Source organism: Antedon mediterranea, chromosome 5 (assembly GCF_964355755.1).
Source record: "Antedon mediterranea chromosome 5, ecAntMedi1.1, whole genome shotgun sequence".
In the NCBI taxonomy this organism is placed as follows: domain Eukaryota; kingdom Metazoa; phylum Echinodermata; class Crinoidea; order Comatulida; family Antedonidae; genus Antedon; species Antedon mediterranea.
The window spans coordinates 8476232-8500662 of NC_092674.1; the positions used below are offsets into that span (position 1 = coordinate 8476232).

At 37.6% G+C, this 24431-nt stretch overlaps 1 protein-coding gene across 3 annotated transcripts in view; it reads left to right on the plus strand.

The window, feature by feature from the left end:
- The window catches only part of LOC140048531 (uncharacterized), a 40910-nt gene that overhangs the window by 13291 nt on the left and 3188 nt on the right, over positions 1-24431 (plus strand). For 2 of the 3 annotated variants that reach the window (XM_072093270.1, XM_072093269.1), the window contains exons 2-13: positions 63-191; positions 6082-6208; positions 11771-15319; positions 15742-15801; positions 17323-17461; positions 18010-18111; positions 18630-19228; positions 19647-19722; positions 20282-20355; positions 22089-22255; positions 23050-23195; positions 23372-23476. In XM_072093270.1, coding sequence (XP_071949371.1) covers positions 130-191; positions 6082-6208; positions 11771-15319; positions 15742-15801; positions 17323-17461; positions 18010-18111; positions 18630-19228; positions 19647-19722; positions 20282-20355; positions 22089-22255; positions 23050-23195; positions 23372-23476 — 5206 coding nt within the window. In that variant the 5' untranslated portion in view covers positions 63-129. Of the gene's footprint in view, positions 1-62; positions 192-5950; positions 5971-6081; positions 6209-11770; positions 15320-15741; positions 15802-17322; positions 17462-18009; positions 18112-18629; positions 19229-19646; positions 19723-20281; positions 20356-22088; positions 22256-23049; positions 23196-23371; positions 23477-24431 lie in introns of those variants that run through there. The other variant, XM_072093271.1, reaches the window with a different exon arrangement.

A 24431-nucleotide genomic window follows, 5' to 3' on the forward strand; every position in this document is an offset into this window, starting at 1 on the left:
GAAATCACAAACATAATACTGTATTATGACAATATTCATTAATAAATATGTTGTTGTTGCAGGTACAGGTAGGCCTAATTAAGTGAACAAACATCTGGTGCTGAAGTGGTGTTTACTACATTGCGTGTTATGCTGCGTTTTACCGGCAGCGATTCCTCCTCATCCTCGTCGACGACAAAACACATTCAAAGGTAGGCCTAGCCTGTGTTTGTTTTTCAATTCTCGACGTACATTTAATTTTATACGGGGTTTTCTATAGGCATGTTATTATTAGAATGATTCATGCGTTATAGACGCCGCCTCGATGTCCTTGTCCCCGGGAATTATTTGATGAAATTTCCCACGATGTGTTGGATGGACGTCACATCGCGGAACTAGAAACATTAATTCATAATTGACCTATGACATAGTGGATGTTATGTGATATATGTATGTCCGTAGGTCTTTATTTCTGTTTGTGTATCAAAAATTAAGTCAATGACTGAATTTATAACTGTAGACCGATCTCGGAGTATCTCAACATAGACAAATTCTTTTAAAAACAAATGTCACATGTATCGCATGTGGTGCCTGTATATGGTTATGATACAGCTTCATGTGATTCATATGTGACACTGTATCAAAGAATTTGCCATTTATACTGTACAAGATACAGTACCGTGAAACAGCAGGAAAAACACAATTAGGCCTATATCCTAGTCTAGGTTTCAGACGGAGTTTTGACTTAATGTTACTAAAGAGATAAATATTTTGGCGCATATGGTGTTTCATACGTAGAATACTTTAGCTCATGTAGTTTTCAGACTAAAATCGAAACGCCGACTGGACTAACACAAAAAAAGACAATTAATACAGACTTGGGGAATTTTAATTCCTCCATGTATATCTGTACAACAGCGACATCAAACGCCCGTAATCTGCGATCGCTGTTTTCGAAGCCTAAAAAAGAACAACAAATATCATGGTTTAAAATGGTGCCACACGGTTAAAGACGCAGCTTCGCTCATCTCCTCAAGTAGAATTTAATTATCCTACTAGTTGGTACAATTCGATTTGAAGAGGCTGTAATTATAGCTTCTAAATCACCAATTGAGACGAATGAAAAATAAAAACGACTTTTTTAAGTTGTCGTATTTTAAATCATGTAGTCGCTGTGTGCAGCAGTGTTTTCACTAATGTACATTGGCAAACATGATTTTTGGACATTTTGGATAAAAAATGAGAAATTGGTTTGAAAACAGGTTAAAATAAGGAGAACGTCTACTGAGAATTATCCAATTCAATACATGGTGTATAACTAGGCTTATGATACGTCGTTCGGAGAAAATATCTGGGAGACATGACGTTTTAAGCTTTTAAGCATGCTTGCAGTATTATAATGTTTAAATTATATCGTATCTGTATAGGGTGCTTTTGCTTGGTTATTGTATGAGGAAGTACAGATATTAATTCAGACTAATGTAATACCGTATTATATAATACAGATATTGACTGCTTAGAGGTTAGAAAGTTTATATCGTATCTGTATAGGGTGCTTTGGCTTGCTTATTGTATGAGGAAGTACAGATATTAATTCAGACTAATGTAATACCGTATTATATAATAATATACTGTATAAAGTTAGATCCACAATGTCCGGAAAATAGGAACATTTGAGTCTGGAGAAAAACATTATAATGGGCTATTGTATGTTTACTATAAATATCATAGCTATATACAAATATAGAGGAAAGATACAATACCTGGTTTTCGAATCGAACAAATACTCATACTGAGTATATATATATATATATATATATATATATATGTACAAACGCTCTATGTATTATTAGTTTATTTATATGCCTATAACGATAATAATAGTAGCTATGCCTATGTCGGATTCGCACGGTTATTTGTTAAAATAGCACCGTTATATGTATTTACTGCAAGATGTTTTTGTCGAGGGATGTCATTGAATAAATTAGCCTGCTTATGAAACGTAACTTTTCTTTATTTATTGATTGCTATCTCTCTCATGGAAATCACTTTGTAAGCGCATTAATGACCAAAGTGCTATTTACACATCTATTACCGTACTGTTATAATTATATTTGTGAACATTAATTCATCCGGTAACCGTGCGGATGCACTGGTTGCAATAATTAGCGTACGACGTCTTCATAGAGGCCTCCATATGTTAATAGTTTTTGGTCACTGTCTATTTCTCGTTTGTTGTATAAGATATTGTAAACACTTTACTCGTTTGGTCAACATACGGTACACATTTGAGTTTCGCTATATTGTTAGTCAGTCGATGACAAAGGACGAAGAATAACGTAATCGTCAAAATAATAATTAACAAAAACAAAAGTAGGGCAGAGATAAACATTTTACAATTAATATTTAATTTAGCCTAATGCAGTAAAAAGCGACAAAAAAAACCATAGGCTAAATCGTGAGAACCAAACCTTTTGTTATAAATTTAAAGTTACCGTTCGCTCACGTGCTGTAGCCTATAGCCTAATTGAACAAATTCAAAAGTTGCAATAAAAGTATTTTATCAAATGTTATGCTCGAAATTTACGAGCAAATATTGAAGCCTGGGCAAACCAACAAAACCGACAAGATAACCTAATTGTCTGAAAATTAATAGTTCCAAAAAAATAGACGCTCATATAGGCCTGTATTTATGAATGCACGTGACGTCAGATAACGGGGGAAAACCATCGTACAATGGAAGCAAATACTGTAATAATATGCATTATCAAAAATATTAAGTAATAGTATACATTATGTGTAAAGAGAACAGTTGTATGGAAATAAAAGTGGGATGAACCCACATAAGATAAAAAAAAAAGTAATAGTATATAGCTATGACGGTATACTACTATACGTTTTAGTTAATTTCCTATCGTGTAGGCCTATTTAGCCGAAAATAATTCTTTTTGTATAATGCTAGAAATAAGATATATTTTGTAAAGTCGGCATAAAAAATCGCTAATCAAAATTATGCTTATTGATCTTCCGAAAATATTATGTCTTTGCATGCTATATATTGGTTAAACTTTTGATAGGTAGCATATTTATGGCAGATTTGGCCACTGTGGGCATAGTATTTGTTTGTCGAGAATAAAACGTGGGAGAAATATATCATGCGATCGACGTGACGTGTGTATAATGTCTTCGACAGATAAGCCTATAATTTACATGATTTGATGTATCTAATTTCCTGTCTCCAAGTTACCGATATTATGTAGACTTTTTGTTTTTATAAAATACTACTTTTTCCAAAGCAGATGTTATTGTTTGCCTATTTCGGCGTCAAAATGTTTACTCGCCTGTTGTTCGTAATTCTGAATATTGTTACGTAATTTTCAGGCCTGCTAACTAACTGCAGGTAATAATTACAACAGTCTGTTTCTCCATGGTATTTTTGGTTTTTTTATATTACATTTAAATTATTTCAGCTATTGTTTTGTTTTATTTTACCTGTTTTTTTATGTACACATGGCATCTGCTCTATTTTCAGTAAAGATTTTCAAACTAGTTTGACAAAAAAAAATGTGATATGCTTAAATATGGTGGCGATATTCCAAATATGGTAGATATATGACATCATCATGGTCATATATGGGCACATCACGTTTTTTGTCACACAAATTTAACAGTGTAGACAGGGCTTTAGTTTCTACACCCATAAAGATATTATTATACATTTCAATTGTTATATTAATATCTGTGAAGCATAGTGACCACAAAAGGTGTGACCTGCCTTATTTTCCTCACCTTATACTTCGTATCTTCAGACAAAACAAAACCGCGTGGCGTGAAGCGACTATTTTGGTTTAACGGCGCCACGGTAATTATTTTAATCATTCTATCCCCAATTTTCATATTGAATCCTATCTCTCAATTCATCGAAGAATTAAACCTAATTCCTCCATAATTAATGCCATTTTAGCCTTGTCGATTTATTTTTAGAATTCAATAACAGAACGTCCCATAACTATCTAACTAAATATTATTTGGGAATCAGGCTCCATGGGCACCGACGCCCTGTGATAACTTATATTGTAGGGTACCGTACTGTAACCTATGCTATTATAGCGTTGAGGAATTGTTCAGATTATGTAACAGGGCACCTATATGATAACGTAAATTTATATAATCTTATAAGATGGTGCCGTTATATAATTTCTCCACGCCTTTCATCTTTATAGTTAGCGTGGTTTTGTTTTTGTTTACACACAGACAAGTGTAGTAGGCCTACATTATTTCTATTGACTCGCAATTTTAACATCAAGCAACACGAAGCATTTTCTCTATCACGTGACGTTATAAACAAATCATGTTCCGTCTACGTTGCTGCTAAAAACCTGTTTATTTTAAATAAGCCCGTTCAGGCTTAGTTTATATTATATAACCGGGTGATTTTATGGGTTATCGCTAATTTGGTAAGTCAAACCGGGTAAATCACCTAGTCTGAACGGGCCATACATCCATTCATGGTGAGCCCGTTTCGGCTTAGTCCTGAACGCTCAGGAAGCCATTTTGCACAGTCTACGTTAAAACCAGATATAGACATATTGCCTTATATAATGTTGGTAGTTTTATATATCCCAACACCACAATGGTACACGCAAGGCCAAGTGGTTTTTATGGATAAGATATCGTCTCCCAGATAAAATTTCAATATAGGCTATCTGTATGTGCAATAAAACTGTGAATCGATCCAACATTAGGATAATTATATCGTGGTCCTTATCGCCATATTGATTGTGTAAAGCAGATAGATAATAAATGGATCGTCAATGTTACGCTTGGTCCGGTACCGAACCATCTGCCACAACATACGACATACATTCACTGGAAGAAGCGCTGCTCTCTCTCACTCACCGTACGGTACCGTAATAATTAGTAGGCCTGCCTAATTAATAAACTAGATTCAACGCATAGAAACATTATTACGCAGACTGGTTTATGAATATGATAATTATTAATGTTCAAAAATTGTTTTGATCGAATAGGCCTAAATAATATGTACGGTAGAATGTATAGGCCGCGCCGCCTAACGCAGCGTGTGGAAAATAATACTGTACAAACAAGACAAAGGTAAAATCTTGAAGAAGAAATACTGTTTCAATGTCATCATAATGAATACAAAACCGTTACGTTTAACAAAATACTAAGGAAAATCATAACAATAATTTACAAATAGGAACTTTGTACCAAGCAATTTACTATTTTGAAGTTGCTGTCAATCTATTTTTGCATCAAATCGAAATTAATATCACTTAATTGTACTGCACAGACCTTACCGTGATTAATTCAATTATTATTTATATACAATTTGCGTTGTTTTTGCCAATTTAATGAAAAAATAATAATGTTGACCAATCGGCAGTGAGAAAGTGAGTGTCGATCGCCTGCGTTTTTATAATGTGTTCTGCAATTGGAGCGCGATTTAGTTAATAGCGTAATATCTTTTGATGCTCTGGCAGACGATTGTTAGAACGGCTATTACAAACTGCTAGCTATATTGCTGGGCCGGATTAGTATTTAGTATCAACCTTTGATGTGTTCCGGAGCGCCGTAATCAGGGACCGCCTCGAAAACTTACACGACTAGGTATAAAACAGATGTATATTGATATTTAACAGGGTTTTTTTTTTGTTATGAGAACGGCACATTCGAGATAATTTAGAAATAATATGGCCGACTTGTTTGCAATCGTGTAACACCTTTTGTTTGCCAAATCTATTGATCCGTCTTAAACGCCTGATTGGCTACGTCGTAGATTTTTTAGGTCAGTTCGCGTAGAAAATTGATACTGGTATGTTTCAGTAGATTTTCCTCCGTTTCAAACCAGAGTATAAGTTCTTTGTATACATCGAGAGAATGCCCGGGTTATTGTCAATGTCCAAGGAATTGTTTTTTCTATCGATTTTTTATAAACTGTGTTAGTGTGTGTAGTGATTGAACCATGTGGTTGGTTTAAATGTTCACTAAATACCGGAGCCATGTGCAATTTGAATGACTTGAAATAATAGTTATGTCTCGATTGTGTTTCTCATAGCGGAAGTTTGCTTATCATTACAGGGCTAGCACACCGCAGAGTAGGGAGCGTTCTATTAATGTAACATCGCCTTTGAAAGCCAACGATGTGGCGTTCATTAAACGACAGATGCGATTGATTGGTCCGGCGGGTCAGAATCTCTCCAAGAAGGTTAGTACAGTTTGTATGTGGATTTAAAATGATATCGATTATCAAACGTGTATAATCATTAGATATCGATATCGGATATTCGTACAGGAGCCAATTCCAGACGGAGCATATAAAAAGGATATGTTGAAAACTGGGAAAGAGAACGTGCGAATTATAATACGAATTGCGATGTTGGCGTATTCGTTTTTACATGAAGTTTATTCTTTGCTCCATGGTTTTGGCATTTTTGTTTTGCCGTGGACGATGAGTTATTTCCAGCTGTGCGTATTAACTACGTTTTACGAGGATTATAGCCTATATGATGTAAAACACCTAAAACACGAATTTTAAAACGTTTATATAATTATTCATATAGCCACTTTGGTTTGGATTCAAAGTCATGTGTTACGTACGATTTGAATATCGGATTAAAATTCCTTGGCGTCGGAATATATAAATGTACAAACAAGGTGTTTTGTTTTCTATATTCAGAAAATGATTCTTTTTTTGCGGATAGTAATTATTATGATCGATTTAATTGCAGATATCAACGCACTATGTCAAATACTCAAACCATATCAGTTTATAATGCTATATATGCTATTGTTAAAAAATTTAGGTATTAAGTTTAACGACAACATTTTGTGGAATGAGATGATTTAAAAACTATTACTATAATTATAATTAGAAATACATCGAATGCAATTGCGCCACAAAATCGATGCATTAATTGGATGAGATCAATTCACGATCCGCTACTCTGCCTCGGTTTATTTATTTAAGAGATTAGGCCTATATACATTGTATGATGAATACAGTAAATACATCGTGTATGTAGGCCTCCATCCACTTGAAGTCGTTGTTATTTAACCGGGTAAAATGGTTTCACGGGTAGAAACCAACTTACCCGAGTAAATAGCCAAGCCTGAACGAGCCCCTTTAGGCATGCTCTTTTCGTAATGGCTTCCCAACGACGTGCAGCTTTTCCCCACTATGTAGTTACCGATGTGCCACTTTGAGTCCATTTATAGGGGCACCGATGTGCCACTTTGAGTCAATTTAAAAGGGCACCGACGTGCCACTTTTAGCGAATGTGTTAGGGCACCAACGTGCCACTCTCGATAGGCACCGACGTACCACTCTCGATAGGGCACCGACGTGCCACTCTCGATAGGGCACCGACGTGCCACTCTTGATAGGGCACCGAGATAGACGTGCCACTTTGAGCCAACGACGTAATATATAAGCGAAAAAGCAAAACAAAAAACGGTCAAACTTATTAGTGCACAATAATGCATAATAATTGTTCATGGCCCACTTGCGACATCCCCGTATTATTATATGGTTCTTTTATAAAATAGGTATTATTATTCGTTGTATATCACTGTGCAGTATCCGGAAATAACTCAATCAATATATTATAAAGTGATAACAAAAATGGCAAATTTAATAAATTATAGTATCGTATGTTTGCCATGTCATGTTTGCTTTAGACAAAGCCGTTAATTAGGCTTACTGTATTTTTTCTGATTTTATGCAGAAAGTAGACTATATATATAAACGTATGATTAAAACAAAGATACGGCACAGAATTCGTCGAAAATCTATCTGGCGTGCCTCCTGCGCTTAATTATTAAGTATTTCTGCATTTGCATGAATATTTAAAGTACCGGTACCGAATAAAGAAAAATATATACAGAAATCGACCCGGAAAACGGAAAAAAGTGTATACTGTGTGTATAATCCGATCATGCGGTTTAAGAGATTTTGTGCACAAATTTTGATATCTGGGCATTATAGTATGGCATTATTAGCATTCCACCAAGAACCTTTCGTTTGTTGTGTCCCTGAAGTAATATATTAACCCATGATATCTTATCTTCAATTGTACATAAACAGTGGGTAAACATTTTTGATTTAGTACCTACTTCAGGCGGTCCCACAAGATAACCAATCGTATCGTTACCCATTCTATACGTTGAGAACTGCAACACCTCACCCTCACTCCCGGGTCCCCTCCTCATTGTAAAGTTAAGCCTTTATTTGTAAACAATGCTCATTTCCTGGCCTTCATCGTGTCAATTCAGCTTTTCGCTTGGTTGTCGTAATTTTATGAAATACGCCCACTATCGGGTACATTTCTTCTACATTTTATACGCCACCGGCACCACGTAGATGTGCGTAGATCTCGACCTCTCCCCACCGCTGGGTCATCGTAAATAATCCTTCTGCTCTGAGCAGACGAGTTCAGGAACGACAATAAAATATTTTCAATGATGCGTTCAATTTTAATGCCATGATTTACATCTGAAAACATCCGACCCGATTCTCGTTTTTGTTTGGCAAACCACTTGTAAATTGTATTTTGGTTTCGAACTCTGTACAGTGTTTTTTAGATTAATATACTTTATATCAGAGCTATAACGCCACGAGCCTTTCGTTAGATCGGTTTAAAAAAAAAACTCTGATTCTCTTTTCCCCCTTCAACCTTTAGGCCTCCATGCATTTTCCACCCCCCCCCCCCCCCACTTCCCGGCAACATTTAGGCCTCCATGCATGTTCTTAAAAACAATTAAACACAATTGTAGGCGTGGGGTCGGAAAAATGTGCACGTAAAGTGAATTCGAAATAGTAACAAAACCTTTTCGTTCGTTCGTTCGTTTTTATTTCACAATGCATCAAACTTAATAGTTTTACATAATAAGTATTAAATAAAAAATGCAAAGCCTGGAAAAGACCAAATAAGCTCAATATAGAGCTTTAAGCCTGGTTTCACCAGTACAAAATACACTAATAATTGTATCAAATACAATAAACAATAATTAAATATTAATTAAAGTAGTAGAAATAATATTATATATATATATATATATATTTTTTTTAATACACAATTACGCTACAGGACAACACAAACACAACAAGAGGACAAACGTACTTTGTCGGAAACATTACTATGCATTTTTATTATTATATTCCAGTAATCGGCCGCGTTATTGATCCTAGGCCACTACAGGAATTCATTTTCTCTGGAAGGAAACGTTAGGCCACTAGACACTGCTTACATCCCGGTTTTATATGTATTTGTACAGTTTATAAATAAAAAATAGACAATTAATCCCACACAATATTTTCCTGTATTGTCGTCCTTATTGCTGTGTTCTTTGTTCAAAGCGTTCATGATTGTTCCGCCATCCATCACCAACCGCTCCCTTGTGGATAGAGTCCACGAAACCATTTTGATATCGCGACCGTCAGAAGTTGTTCAGAACAGTTAGGCCCTACACTAAATGGCAATTGCATACCCTCTTCTTATTACCAAATATTATTGTTTTATTATGTATTATATAATAAAGCAGTTTTTCAGCTTTTTTACTATTCGTACATTTGCATCATGTTTCCGAGTCGCAATAAAGATTTTTCAAAATATTTGATAACATATAGTAGACAATAACATTATACCGTGCCATAACGCACCCGTGACCCAGACTAGCCCTGCTAAATTGTAATTTGAAAGTTGAAATAGTGAGTGTGGGGATTGTAAAATGAAGATCTGGATGGCATAGAACGTATACATATTGTACTATTGATCCGTACTAAACATAGAACACAATGTGCTATTGATCCGTTTATGAATACCATAGTTATTATACATGAAGATGCTTACTAATTTAAAGAGGTATCGTAAAGACATTTTACAGTACTGTACTTCTTCCGATGCGGTCTCACCGCATGCATTTTCAATTCATCGCTTTCTGGAAATCAGATTTCAGTTTCGACAAATGGCTGACGTCGTTGTCTAACCAAACGTGCGAAGTCTGTGATGTGTAATCGTTTGCTTATTTATTAATGCGTTTAGCAGTTGGTACAAAATAAAATACATGCAGTTATTTAATACATTGATAGCGACGATTGAATTTTGAACAATCAAATAAAGTGTTCCACGGCGGAACGAGACGGTTTGTTTACGTGCGTGGATGCACCTTATTCAGATAGGCAAATTCTGCGTGATGATGTATCAAATGTGGTGCCTGTTTTATGTTAACGTTAAGTTAAGCTTATGGCCAATGAAACAGACATCAGTGTGACACAGTAGTACATGCCTACATTACGATACTGAACCGAGAATGATGCACACTTGAACTGCATACAAAATGTTTAACATTTTTGTGTTTTTGGAAACTTTGTCCTTCGGTTTGTTCACATTAACCGACACCCATTGTCACCGCCCATGATGCATTGACGCCGTCCCTCAGGCATTGTCACCGCCCATGATGCATTGTCGCCGCCCCTCGGGCATTGTCACCGCCCCTCAGGCATTGTCACCGCCCCTGAGGCATTGTTACTGCCCCTGATGCATTGTCACCGCCCCTGAGGCATTGCCACCGCCCCGAGGTTCATTTTTTCATAGACGCACATTATGGTTATTATGTTTAATTCACAGGGATCATATTATTACGATATTGTTGTCGTGGTAACAAGATATGTGATAACAGACGGGTCTTCCGATCGAAAAAGGTTGTCATGGATACCGCACGTCACTATAACAGCTACGGTGTTTAATTCCAGCAAAGTATTAATACTTATGATCGGTTCGCGTAAATTCGATCGTATTATATATATTTTTTATTTGGATAGAAAGAGTTACTATTCACTGCATTGTGTGTGTTCTAAGCCGTGACGTAGGCTACGCTTCATCGGTGTTTTTCAGGCACCATAATTTCAGGGTTTATAACTATAATAATAATAATAACACTAATAATAATAATAATAAGATTTTTATAGCGCACATACCACTCCAGAGTATTATTATTTAAAAATAAAAAAGAAATAAATCATTTTTACACGAGAAACTGTACTTTATCCGTCATATCTGTTGTTAACATTCATTCATGTAGATTGTTCCTTATATTACTTGAATTTGTTGCTAAGACTATTTTAAGTTCTGAACACACTAAACGTCTCTTTGAAATGTAGGAGGTAGGCCAATATCAAAGCAAAAATTGCTACTCGTATATTTTCTTTGCGTCTGAAACCGGATGAATATTACCGTAGGCCTATGTGTACAGCGCATTGTTCCATGGTCTAAGGCCGCGCCTAGATCGTGTTATGGAATTAATAATTTATCCTGTTGCGTTCCCGGATGTTCTCATATTGTATGAACACCCTCTGATATTTATATTAACTGTGTGACCCTGTTTATAAAAGCATTTAACATTAAATTACAAAAACAAATGTAACTCCTGGACTTTAATACCGGAAAGAACTTCGTCGTTCAAAACGGTTGCTATATAATGATTACTGTTCAAAAGCCATACATTTATTCAGAACTATGCTGTTATCGACTTATGAAAACTGTACGTGACTACGTCCTGAGATTGTGATAGCATTTTACCACACGGCTTCTATAATTTACCATGCATCACGTTACGTCCTTATTGAGAGTTTTCAAGAGCATTGTTTACATTCTTATAATTCTATAGAAAATGAAATTATGAATTTCTAATTGACACATAAGGCCGTAATTATATTAATGATTTCAGAACCTATATTTTTATTACTACTACTTTTTATTTGTCATTACAGATGTACCGGGCACCTCAAAAACAGGGTGCGCCCGCAGTCAATCCCAGATACATTATGTTCCCCACGGATCCTGGCAGACAATCTGCGTATGAACACGCAGTAAGTCAGACAGACGCGCTAAGTTCAATCAAGATATCAGACGCCCGGAGTCTTGCGCAATGTGTGCCACGAATTTCCAATAACGAAACGCCGTCTGCAGATGCTCGTCGGCCTACTGTCCGTTCAGCTAGTGAGCAGCCTTTAGATTTGTCAGTTAAACGACCTAGAGTGGCAGAAAAGGGCTTTGGCATGCGATATTATGTCAATGAACAAGGGCGGCTGGTTGATTCGGAAGCCTTTCGACAAAGAAGTGTTGTTAATCATCCTCGTGATAGTCGTAGAGAACTGCTCGCTAGTGAGTCTGCTGCGCGGTTGGAAGCTATTCAAGCGCAAAAAGCATGGATGTCGATGTTGAAACATCGACAGAACGAGGGACGGCGGGTAAATTATCTAGAACACGATGCCGCTAAGAAAGGCCGTCTTGCGCCTCCCGTGTATAACCACCAGCCACCGATTAGCAGTGAACACAGCAGAGGTGAAACGGCACTTAAAACATTTTTATCTACAAGCGGAAGTAGTAATGCTAAAATGATGTATAAAAAAAATAAAGATATTGCCAAATATGATATAAACAGTCAATCACTAAAGTTAGAGCAACATCGCCAATATGCAATGAAACGGCCATACCAGGCGATGGAACCACGAGAAACTGCGAAAATCAAAGAATTTCATCCTGTACGAATTGCTTTAGTAGCACCACGAAAGAAAGAGAGTAATGAAAAACGGAGACTGGTTGTCCAAGATCGACCAGATGAACTTAGAATTCGGAAAACGCAAGATCGGTTGGAAGACGCTAGAATTCGGAAAACGTGCCAATCTGAGATGGTCCGTGGCCGTACTTTTTTTCCTCCTGTAATGTCTGTAAACGATGTGCTTAATCAATTACCGGAAGCTTACAAAACAACGGCAGCACAGACGCAAGCGGTTCTTCTTCAGAATTTTTACGCCAGGGCTACGGCAGATCCTGCTGCATTCGGACTCATTCACAATTCAATGGCCGCAGGTAAAAAGATAAACAAACTATTAAAATCGTTGAATAATGAGACATCAGCAAGGCCTGAACCTGCTAAATTTTGTGTTGCGTCACGTGGTGGATTAAAGGGCATACGTCGTCAACAAATGGAAGACCTCAGACGAACAAGTGTAAGCGATACGGATGGCATTAATGATCAAGAGATCGAAAGAACACTCAAAGACACACCAGAAAGAGCTGTATTAACGTCTAGTTCAAATGCGTTGTATTTTAAACACCTGGCACGTGAGAGATATGTTAAAGAACGACGTCAATCGCTATCTCAGACTCCAAAAGTTGGCAGAGTCAGCACATCTACTAATACTAACTGTTCAAAATCTGAAACACGAGTGCCAAATAGTTCGAACGCTAGGGAAAATCGCTATCAGGTGGTTATAAATAAGAAACATCAACCAATCAAATTAAGCGTTACTCCGCCAGCATCCAATCAAATCCCGTCAAAAACTGTTAGTGCAAAGAATTTGAGTGTGTCAACGGTAACTCATCAAAGTATACAACCAGCGCCACCGTCAATTATTCCAAAGCGAATGGCAGAGAAACGAATACGGCATGGTGTACATAACAGACATCGTGAGGATACCAAAATGGTCTCACCAGAGTTTACATATTCGCCAAAAGCTGGCACAATACCGAATGCACTTCATGATTATTACTCGAACGTATTATTCGGAGGCAGTAGAACGACAGAGAGTGACCCGTTAGGTGAAATGATTCGGGCTGAACTTGACCGAAAAGGACTCCAGAAATCCGATCGGTTACTGAACAGAGAACCGTTCCATTCAGCAGAGAAAGAAGCGAGTCACACGTCTCGCGAAAAAAATAAAACCACTCATAATGATGAAAATATGAACACATCGGTTCCCGAAATTGCGAGACAAGATATGTTGAAAAAGCAGTTTAAATTAAGTTGTGTAGAAACAAATGGCGATCGAACAGATCAGGAAAACAAACATGCAGAAAACCGTCGACGTTTAAGGGAAGAATCTTTAAGAGGCTTATCTCTTGAAGGACTTCATAATCCATGTAAATTACCAACTGTAAACTCATCGCCCTTAACATCGCCTATATCTGACCAACCTTCTCCACCCATGCCAATACTCACGCCACAACGCACAGTACACGCGGAGGAAGAAAGAGTTCGCAGCGGTGACTCGCCAATTCCAGTTTTAAAAGACGCCAGACACGAAGGCCCAAACTTTTCTATGTCTCTTAGTACTCCTTCTCGCCATGAGTTTAAAGTCATACCTGGTTCTCTGCCGAAGGAAGAGCATTTTCGTAGCAATCTTCAACATAGATTTGAGATAATGAAGCCTCATGCAACAACATCACATCCAGAAAATAAACCATCCGACGTTGCGATTCATACAAAAAGAGATTTAAAAACAGCTGAGAAAATAAAATATGGGGAGTCTGTCTCACAGGGAACTAAGGCGGCACTGCAGGAGATCTTTAAAGAAGCTGATGACCAGGTTGCAAGTTACCAAATGTATCGACAAATGCTTAATCAGAATGTGAAGGAAGAAGATCGCAGCATTTTTTCACGTTTAAATAATCTTCGTGAAGAAAATAACGCTTCTTGCAAACCTGACTCAAAACCGCGAAAGTCAATGGACGTGATTGATTTGACAGATTCTTGTGAAGCATCTCCCTCTTCAGTTCATCATCCAGTAGACCCTCAGGACATACCTTCGCTGTCACTCGAACAACATCGTAAACATTCAACAGATCATTTAAATTCAGAAGATGGAGAAATAAAAGAAAGCAAAGATTTACAGCAAGATACCGGATGTGAACGATTACCTCATGATTCACCGTTTCGAAAAGTCTACCGCACTGGAATGAAACACAGGGCTCTGCCTCCTACTTGCCCCAAACCGTCTTCGCCAGCTGCTGCTGATAAATTCACAGCACGTTTCTCAGATCCAAACGTTCTCAAACTGCCAAAGGAAACGGGTAAACATAATATAGTTGTAGCTAAGACCGTTTGGCCTTCAGAATCAGAACAGTTGTTGAACACGAGTGAGGTTAAAGAATTTGATGATGCCGTGGACTACTTTGGCAGGAGTGTACCAGAACATCTAGAAGATGTCACGATCCCTGCCATCCGTTTTCCACAATCTGAAGACCTGCCAGACCAAGTACTTTTAAACAGACATTCCAGAACACCATCAGTTTCTCCAAGACGAGACGGATTGCAGATGTTAGATGTTGATCGAATGGAACAGAGACTGAAGAATCTCAGCCCAACAGTGACTACGTTGACTGGCGAGACGATTATAAAACCACCAAGGAAGAGACCTCTTGAGATTAGTCGAATTGCCAACTCTGACGGATTCGTCGCTGAGGCGAAAGCAGAGAAACATGAAGACTTGTTGAACGAATCTGTGAGCCTTGACCGGGAAGAACGCGCTCTGAAGGTGAGTAAAACTTTCTTTTTTTTACCTAACTCCACCGCACCGACGCTAACTAGGCTAATGACACAATTTGTATTCCCTTTACAAACCCAACACTAATGTTAGTGTGTGTAATGTTCATACTAATTATGTCTATGAATACTACTGTTTTTGTGTGTATATGTCTTTTGTAATTGTTTATCGAACACTCAATTGCTTTGAGTAACTACATGGGACACTCCTATTAAAGGGACAAGGCAATATATATGTTTTAACTCCATACGGTCAACTCCTACACTTAATCAAGAGGACACGCTATCGGGACCCTTAATAGGGATGTCTTCAGAATTGACCTATTCTTATCTATTCATTAATATTTATCATTTTCATGCCTCATTCTTTTTCATGTTCACTCATCTTCTGCCATTTCACTACACTAACTCTAGGAATGTGAAATTGATTGGCGTGGAGTAGTTAGTAGTACTAAGCCGGTTCCTCTAAATCGCGTAAGTACCATCGAATTGGCTAAACATTGGCTAAATTTTGAATAATACAGATATATAGTACAGTATATAATTGAAGCATTACAAAATAATAAACGTACGGTATTAATGGTGCTGGTTGTTAACAGTTGGTACGATATGTTATGTGTGGTTGTCGGCAATTGCTTGGTCCGATGGCTGGTAAAAAACATTGGTGATTGAATTTGTCGGTCTGGTTTTTTATAGGTGTGTGGTGTTGGTAGAGGTTAGTGGTGTTTTTATAGGTTGGTGGTGTTGGTAGAAGTTTGGTGGTGTTGGTAGAGGTTGGTGGTGTTGGTAGAGCTTGGTGGTGTTGGTAGAGCTTTGTTGGTGTTGGTAGAGGTTTGGTGGTGTTGGTAGAGGTTGGTGGTGTTGGTAGAGGTTGGTGGTGTTGGTAGAGGTTCGCTGGTATTTGTAAAGGTTTGTGGTGTTGGTATGAGGTTTGGTGGTGTTTCTAGAGTTTCGGGGGTGTTCCTAGAGTTTCGGTGGTGTTCTTAGAGTTTTGGTGGTGTTCCTAGAGTTTCGGTGGTGTTCCTAGAGTTTTGGTGGTGTTCCTAGAGTTTTGGTGGTGTTCCTATATGTTTGATAGTGTTGGTAGAGGTTGATGCTTTTGGTAGCGGTTGGTGATGTTGCTCGAAGTTGGTGGCTTTGGTAGACATTTTCATTTTGTGGTCTTGGTAGACGTTGTGTGGTGTTGGTAGACGTTGTGACGTTTGCAGAGTGGTGTTGGTACCGGTTTCGTTTTTATTAATGATATGATGACAGTAATTGTGCTTTTACTTGGAAATAGGAAATTAAAGATATTAACTTATTTCACTCTCAATTTCTTTGTTAACATTGTAATAATGCTGCTTAGTTTAAATAGCTGTACTAATAATACTAATGTACTAATATACACGGAATACTAACTTTGTATTAGTGGATTATCTCTATCACAGTTTATCTCTCTTACTAACAGCTGAACATATTATCTATCTATATTCAAAATTGATCTGCATATTAATCATTAGAAATTTATTCGACGCTATATTATATTGTTAAATTTAGGGCAATATGCCTATGCATTAACATATTCTTTTATGTCCGAGTACAATGTTATTGTTTGTGTATTCATTTGTTGTACATAATATAACGGCTCATATTAATATTTATTCCATATGTAATCTAATATTAAGAGCCAAGCAAGGCATTAGTTTCATAGTGGGGAGTGACCGCCCCCCCCCCCCCCCATTTTTGTTTGTGGAAAACAATATCAAATAAATACCTCAAAATAGTACCCAATTTCAAAATTCTGGATCCGCCATATAATCTTATAACAATTGCTACCTCTACGTGGATTTACTTGATTCGATACTTTGTTGTGAACCATGTCTTTATTTCTACTATGTTTTTATATTTTTATACCGTAATTTCACATGCAACAATGTGAACTTATACATAATATTTGATTTCCTGTTTCGATGTTGTGTTTTTAAATTTTCTGTTTCGATTGTATTTTGTTTACAGCGGGCTATCCTACAATTTAATCAGATGGAAGCGAAAGAGAAAGTATTTATTAGAAACCACGATAATGACACCGAGACACAGCCAGATAATGTTATACGATATGACGATGGCGATCAGAAATTACTAACAGATACAGAAGGTAGGATTAATATGGGGCGCCGTTTGCGTCATTTAAAATAATGATGCGTATTCTACAATGCATCCATAAAAATAATAGATGATGAATAAACGTTCTTGATTAAGCCAGTCAGGTGATACAATGCGAGGACCGACGACCAAACTACGTCATGTTCATTGTGCGCATGCGTATGTCACAGATTTGACCGAAGACACATGGATTGACCTGACCTAGGTTGGTCGTTGGTCCTTAGTTGTCGCAAGTCGAAAGCTCCCAAAAATTATGTTAAATGTTTGTCAACAAGATTAATCATTCGAATTGTCGCCTGTGATTGGTCAAATTGCTTGCGTTGCGCGTAAGTACATAGTTGGATGCGTTGCGCCCTATCTAGTGTGGACATAAGTGACTGCTTATTGAGCTTAACAGTTATTCTGCACATGTCCATATGGGTGCGTGTGCAGAATACCTTTTTTACTCGGTAGAGGCGCGTAGTCTAGTGACGAAACGAAAAGTTTATATAAAGCCTATAATTCGCGGCCCGGATTAACCAACATTTGTTTTCTTTGTAGATAACGATGACAACGTGTTTGTAAGCAAAGAAATAGAAGCTGCAAATGACCAAGCTGACTTGGCAGTTCTGTCTAGCCGACGCACGCGTAATGCCGGTGCACGTAAGTTTGTCAAATTATGTTCGTAATTACATCGTGATTTGACTATACGCAAAACCAAAATCTATTCGCCGCAATAGACTATCCTTTTCATGATAATAAATAATAATACGTACCGGTAATATATAATAAAACAAATGGGCACTGTGATAGCTTCCGTTTAGGATTACAGCAGCAAAATTATCAGTCGATTTTATGATTTTACCTAGGAACGTTAGGGATCATCTGCGTTGTTACCAAATTCATCACAATTTAGGTCTACCTCATTTTGTAATTTTCCGAGGAACGTTAGGGATCATCTTCGTTTGCTAACAAATGCATCACTATAGGCATATTAGGTCTATACCTCATTTTATGATTTTTATTCCCGAGAGCTGTTAGGGATCAGAAATTCAGTGCTAGATGTACCTACCTCTATTTCTAGTAAAAGTCTTTATAAAACAACTGTCCAAACATATTATAACGGAAAAATGTTTTGTACTTCCTTTTGGTGTATTAATTCATTTCACATATTTTTTCAGGTCCTAGTAGCACACAGAAACCTTATAACAAAAACGCTCGCTACGAACTGGAGATAGAGAAAGAGCAAGCAAAATACTGGCAGCGACGACGACAACGTTCAACGTCAGTAAGCGTTAGTGAAGATGACTCACCTCCAGCTAAACGTCCACCCGGACGCCCACCTAAGACGGACCGTGAGCGTAAACTTAGCACCAATAGTACAAAAAACACAAAAACGGCGCACATTTTAAGCGAAAAAATTAAAATGAAGTACAAAGGATGTGGACGTGGAAAGTACCCGCGCGTGCGAAAGATTTCGTTAGATTCCAGGAAAAGCCGTGATGATGACGCCGCCGCCCCGATTAATCTCCATTTGAAGTTGAAGAATGAGTACGACGCGGAGACTATTACCGAAGAAATACCGATATCAGAACGAAGGAAGTCGTCGACGTCGTCCGCTGGAAAACGTTCCATGCGCTGCGTCGTCGATCCATGCAACCCACATAAAATGAAATTTGTGGCCATATCAGGTGGCAAGAAACATAAAATGAAAACTAAACACCTAGAAGACGACATGTGGAGTCAAGACGGTGTAGCAGCAGAACCAGACGAGGGCGGGGTAAATAATTGCTGTTTCTTATATGTTTTTATTTCTTTATTATGTTGTATATACTGTATTGTACCTCCAAACACTACTAAGTCCAAGACGCATTCAGTGCGTTAGACAAAGTATAGATGGCCCACAGATGGTTGTTACCCTTGGAACAAATGCGTCTAATTCTAATTAAACTTGCGGCGACTACCGTACGCAGCTTTCTTGCCGAGAAGTCATTCTTCACTCGAGTTCATATTGAGCATGCGCATAATGAATGATAGACTCGTAGTCGCGTCGCGTCGTAAAAAAATAAGACGAACCATGTCCATATATGCACTTATATTTTTATAAAACCATACATTTACCCATCGTTTGTTTTGTGTTTTAACCAGTAAATCAGCCTTTAAAAAAGTAATACTTTTAAAATCTTTTTTTAACATAGGAATTCGACGAAGAAAGTGACTTCATCAAATGTGAGACGGAATCGCTCGAGTTCGAGCGTCCTGAACCTCCGCCAGGTAAGATGAATAGGACTATAATATCGATAAATACTAAACAATTTTGGGGACCTAGTTGACATTGTTTTACCTGTGGTACCGAACATAAATGAAGTCTATTACTTATGTTAGGCCTACTTCTCGCCATGTCACATCCTTGAAGACTTACCGCAGCCGTGCCATAAATAGTTACGTTGATAATTGACAAAGATTGTCCCATGAATAATAATATGGTGACAATTATTTTAAGATTTACAATAGAAAACGAAAGTGATGGGTAATTCCCTACCGATTATGTAGACATAGGTAGACCTATTTATTCGTCATGTGTCGATCATGTCTGTATATCGCGTCTTAAAATCCATCCATTGGTGTGGTGTTATTCGAGGTAATATAGGCCTAGCAATGTTTACACAATTTACAGGAAAAACTAACGGTTTGAACTTTGCCATAATCATCGCATCCGGGTTATATGGTATCAATTGATACTGTATATGGGTTTACATTTCATGGACATGCTGTTTCTAATTTACGTAACACAGTCTAAAGTTTTCCGTATGTGTGGATTTTTTTTTTCCAGATTTCCGTAAAATCCTTGCAAATAAGAAGTTGGGTGAAACCATTTTACACAGAGCTGCAAGACTTGGCTATGACGTAAGTATAATTGTTTATTTAAAAACAAAAATTATGGACAAATTTAATCTATATAATATGTGACTACGTTCCATACATGTTTTCACAATGTCCCAGCGGCGCCCCGTACATAGCCTGTCTATTTTCAAGTCTACCGTGACAGCGCGTTTCCTTTCAATTTATCATCACGCTTATTGAATTGTCATTGTCAATCAAGTGTCATTGTAGCGGCCTATATAATTATATTGTGACGATTGTTCCAAGTAGAAATGTTACTTTTTGTTGTTGACAACAAGACTTTTTGAATGGCTAACGACCTTTTTACAAGTGCCTTGCTGTAATCCGGGATGTCAGTATACGACTCATTTAAACGCAATTTACAAACTTTGTCTCTAGATTTTATCAATAATATAGAGTGTCGAAAAGACTTGAACTATTAAAGATAGTTGTAAAACACGGACGTAGTCGCAACTCAGCGTGAAGCGACATATTATTTTTACTATAGGCCTACCATGGACCTCTATAGGCCTACCATGGACCTCTATAGGCCTACCATGGACCTCTATCGGCCTACCATGGACCTCTATAGGCCTACCATGGACCTCTATAGGCCTACCATGGACCTCTAATTCCATATGCCTACTAAATTAATTTGTACTTCTCGAAATATTGAGCGCATAGAGACATCGTTTATTTGCGCTGTATAAATCTATCTATTATTATTGTTATACGTAATGTTGAAAAAAATTGGAATCTCCTATTTCATCTTGTGACAAACATTGATCTTTTTTTATTACGCGGTAATATTTTGTATTGAGACTATAGAAACCATAAGATAACATACATAACAATATAATTATGCAGTGCGATACGGCTGTAAATAGTACACCGTTGGATTCAATAACAACAACAGAATGGATTACATTATCATTAAAATGCTTTGATAATGGAGACGTTAACAATAACAATAGAGAACAGCTCCAGGAAATGTATTGTATAATATGTACAGTTCATACAAATATTGTATATGTATGTAGGCCTACACTAATAAAACCAATAGAGATCTTAACTGCTGATTCGCATATCTGTACACGGCGCGCAGCCTACCCTCACACTTCCCAAATTGTAAGCCTACGCCATTAAGAAATATGATGGTACTGCGTAAAAATTATTGAATGGAACTGATGTTCGACGAATGCATCGCTTTAGTATGGCGAGCCAATTGAAAATAAAATTCTCTATATGGAACTGATGCTTGACCAATGTAATCCATCGCTTTTGTGTGGCAAGCTTATTGAAAAGGAAATAATCTCTAATTTCAAATATAAAATTTGGCCCGTCATATAGGCCTATACTATAATTAATAATATTGAATAGAATTGAATATTCGCATATCTGTACACAACGCCTCGTACCGTCAAAAAGCTGCTCGATGACTATAGATCATCGCTTTAGTATGGCGAGCCTATTGAAATCTCTAATTCCATTATTATACAACTTGGCCCGCCATTTATACTGTACCGTAGCCTATGCTATAATTAATTAGATAGAATTGAATACACGTTTTCTATCAGCTTGTGATTGATTTCCTCCTTGGTTGCGCTTATGTCATTGCGTTGCGTCCTAGTGGAAACCAAGCTTTACTTATACATGGTACCATAAGCATACGTAAACCCGTAGTTTTAATGTGCACAATATTATATTGTTGATTTTCACAACTTTACCAAATAATACACGGTAACTTTTTATTTTAGGATGTGGCAATCTATTGCGTGGAGTATTGTATACTGGATATAAACGCAAAGGATAATGCTGGATACACGGCGCTACATGAATGCTGCGTACACGGCCGCCTTAAGATTGCTCACACACTGTTAAGTTATGGCGCTGATGTAAACGCAGGCGCAGTAGATGGTACTAGGTATGTTTCATTGAATTTTGATTTGTTTGTGTTTGTCAGGTTCTTTACATTGGTAAGTTTATGAAAAGTACCATTATTTTATCACAAACGAAACTTGGTTAATGGGAACTTGTAATGGAAACCGCAAAAATAACACCATTTAGAATGTACGCCCACACACTTTATACAAAGGAGCATAGTGTCTGATACCCGTATATTTTGTAGGCGTCAAACGCCCTTCGAGTTGAATATATCAACAAAATTATATGAATTAAAGTTAACAAATTCCGGTCATAAAATTTAAGGATGGCTTGGAAGTCATAACCGCATGTGTCACACGTTTTTATGAGTGTAGGTCACATTACTAGAGGCGTACTTGTAAATTTACGACACGGATTCACTTAAAATATCCGATATTCGAGCGTAAATTTGACTGTTTTTGAGAGGAGATAGAACGCCGCTCCACACTCTTCCATGAAGCTAACAACTAACAGCATTACGGCCGCCGCCGTCTGCGCATACAGTACTTATCGCGGTTGTAAAGCCTTTCCGTCGCTCCCGCTTACTACGCTAAATTCTGACGATCGTCGCAGAAGCTACAAATTCGAATGATTTATAGACATGCGCAAACGTGTCCTCTTATAAGGGTGTCCCCTGAATAGCACCCTAAATTAACAGTTACTAAACACAATTTCTTACAATTAGGAGTTGGTACTATTCTACTATACGGTGTTTTTCTTCTAACTTTTAATATAATTTCTGTTGTTACTTATATAAAACATGGCATAATATTTGTAATAATTGATTTATGATAGGCCCATTCACGATGCCGTTGACAACGATCACGTGGAAGTTGTTCGTCTGCTACTGTCTTTTGGCGCCGACCCGCTTCTGGCAACTTACTCCGGACGAACGACGTTGAAATTAGCACGTAGCAAGGACGCCCGCACTCTGCTTTATGGTACGTTGCTCAACATTGTGAATATTATTTTAGGAGTAATTATACGAATAATATATCAACATTTTCAATTATTTATTGGCTCACGGTTTTCTTAAACTTCTGCCTACAATTATTTGTATGTTTATTTATGCCTATGTTGCCTTGTTTCGTCATATAATGTGTTGTATTCTATATAGGTTTTTTAACGGATATAAATGGATCATGGGAAATGGGAGAAGATGAGGAACCCTTGACAGATAAAGAACTAAGGTGGCAGTTTGGTGGTAGTTCTTCACTATTCGGTACGTACCTATATCCCATAAGCACAACTCGCCCGTGTATTGCGCGATTTGTGCCTACTATCACGCGTCCGGCGGCCGTCGGTTTAATAGAAAGATGTTTATTTACACGTCCACTTATGACGTCATTTTGATAATGTTCGCATGCGGCAAATCATACTACGATTTACGCCGAAACGCCTAATATACGTAAAGCGTGGTTTCCACTAGAACGCAACGCAGCGACGTATCGACGCAAAGTGCTATATTGCGTAATCACAAGTGGGAACCGACGACGCAATAGTGCTGCAAACATCACAGGTTTGATTTCACGCAGGCGGGGGCAAACACAATGATTGGAAGGGCATTTTCTGACGTTGCGTAGATTGCGTTACGTTGCATCGGTAGTGGGAACCACGCTTTACGTTGCGTTGCGGTCTAGTGGGAACCACGCTTTACCGTTACCGCATTTAAAGGCCAACTGTTCATAAAGGGGGCGCTCTACTATTTTTCCTATCCACTCAACAGATTAGATCTACAGTATTATTATTATTTTCACGCTGCTGCTCTAGCCCGCTACGTCACACGAGATGACTCATTCATTAAATGAAATCAAGCAGCAGTATAGTACTACACTTTGACATTTTTGTTAAAATGGAAACTCGACTATAATTTATAGGTACCACCTGTTGAATCCAAAAAACGGCTGGGAAAATAGTCTAATGACAAATCCCAAAGCATTTCTGGTATTTATGAGTCCCATGATATTACTATAATTCACTGTCAGATAATCATTGAATTATTATCAAAACAGTCCATTGAAGTTTTTGTTTGTAATAGGATACTTGAAGTATCTAGGCTTGATAAAGTGACCCCCAGACTTGACCTTAGCAATAACAATAAGTGAGCAGCGTTTTTTGTAAGAAATATTCTTGTTTACCTTATAATGTACTTATTTACTATAGCAGTGTGCCCTGAT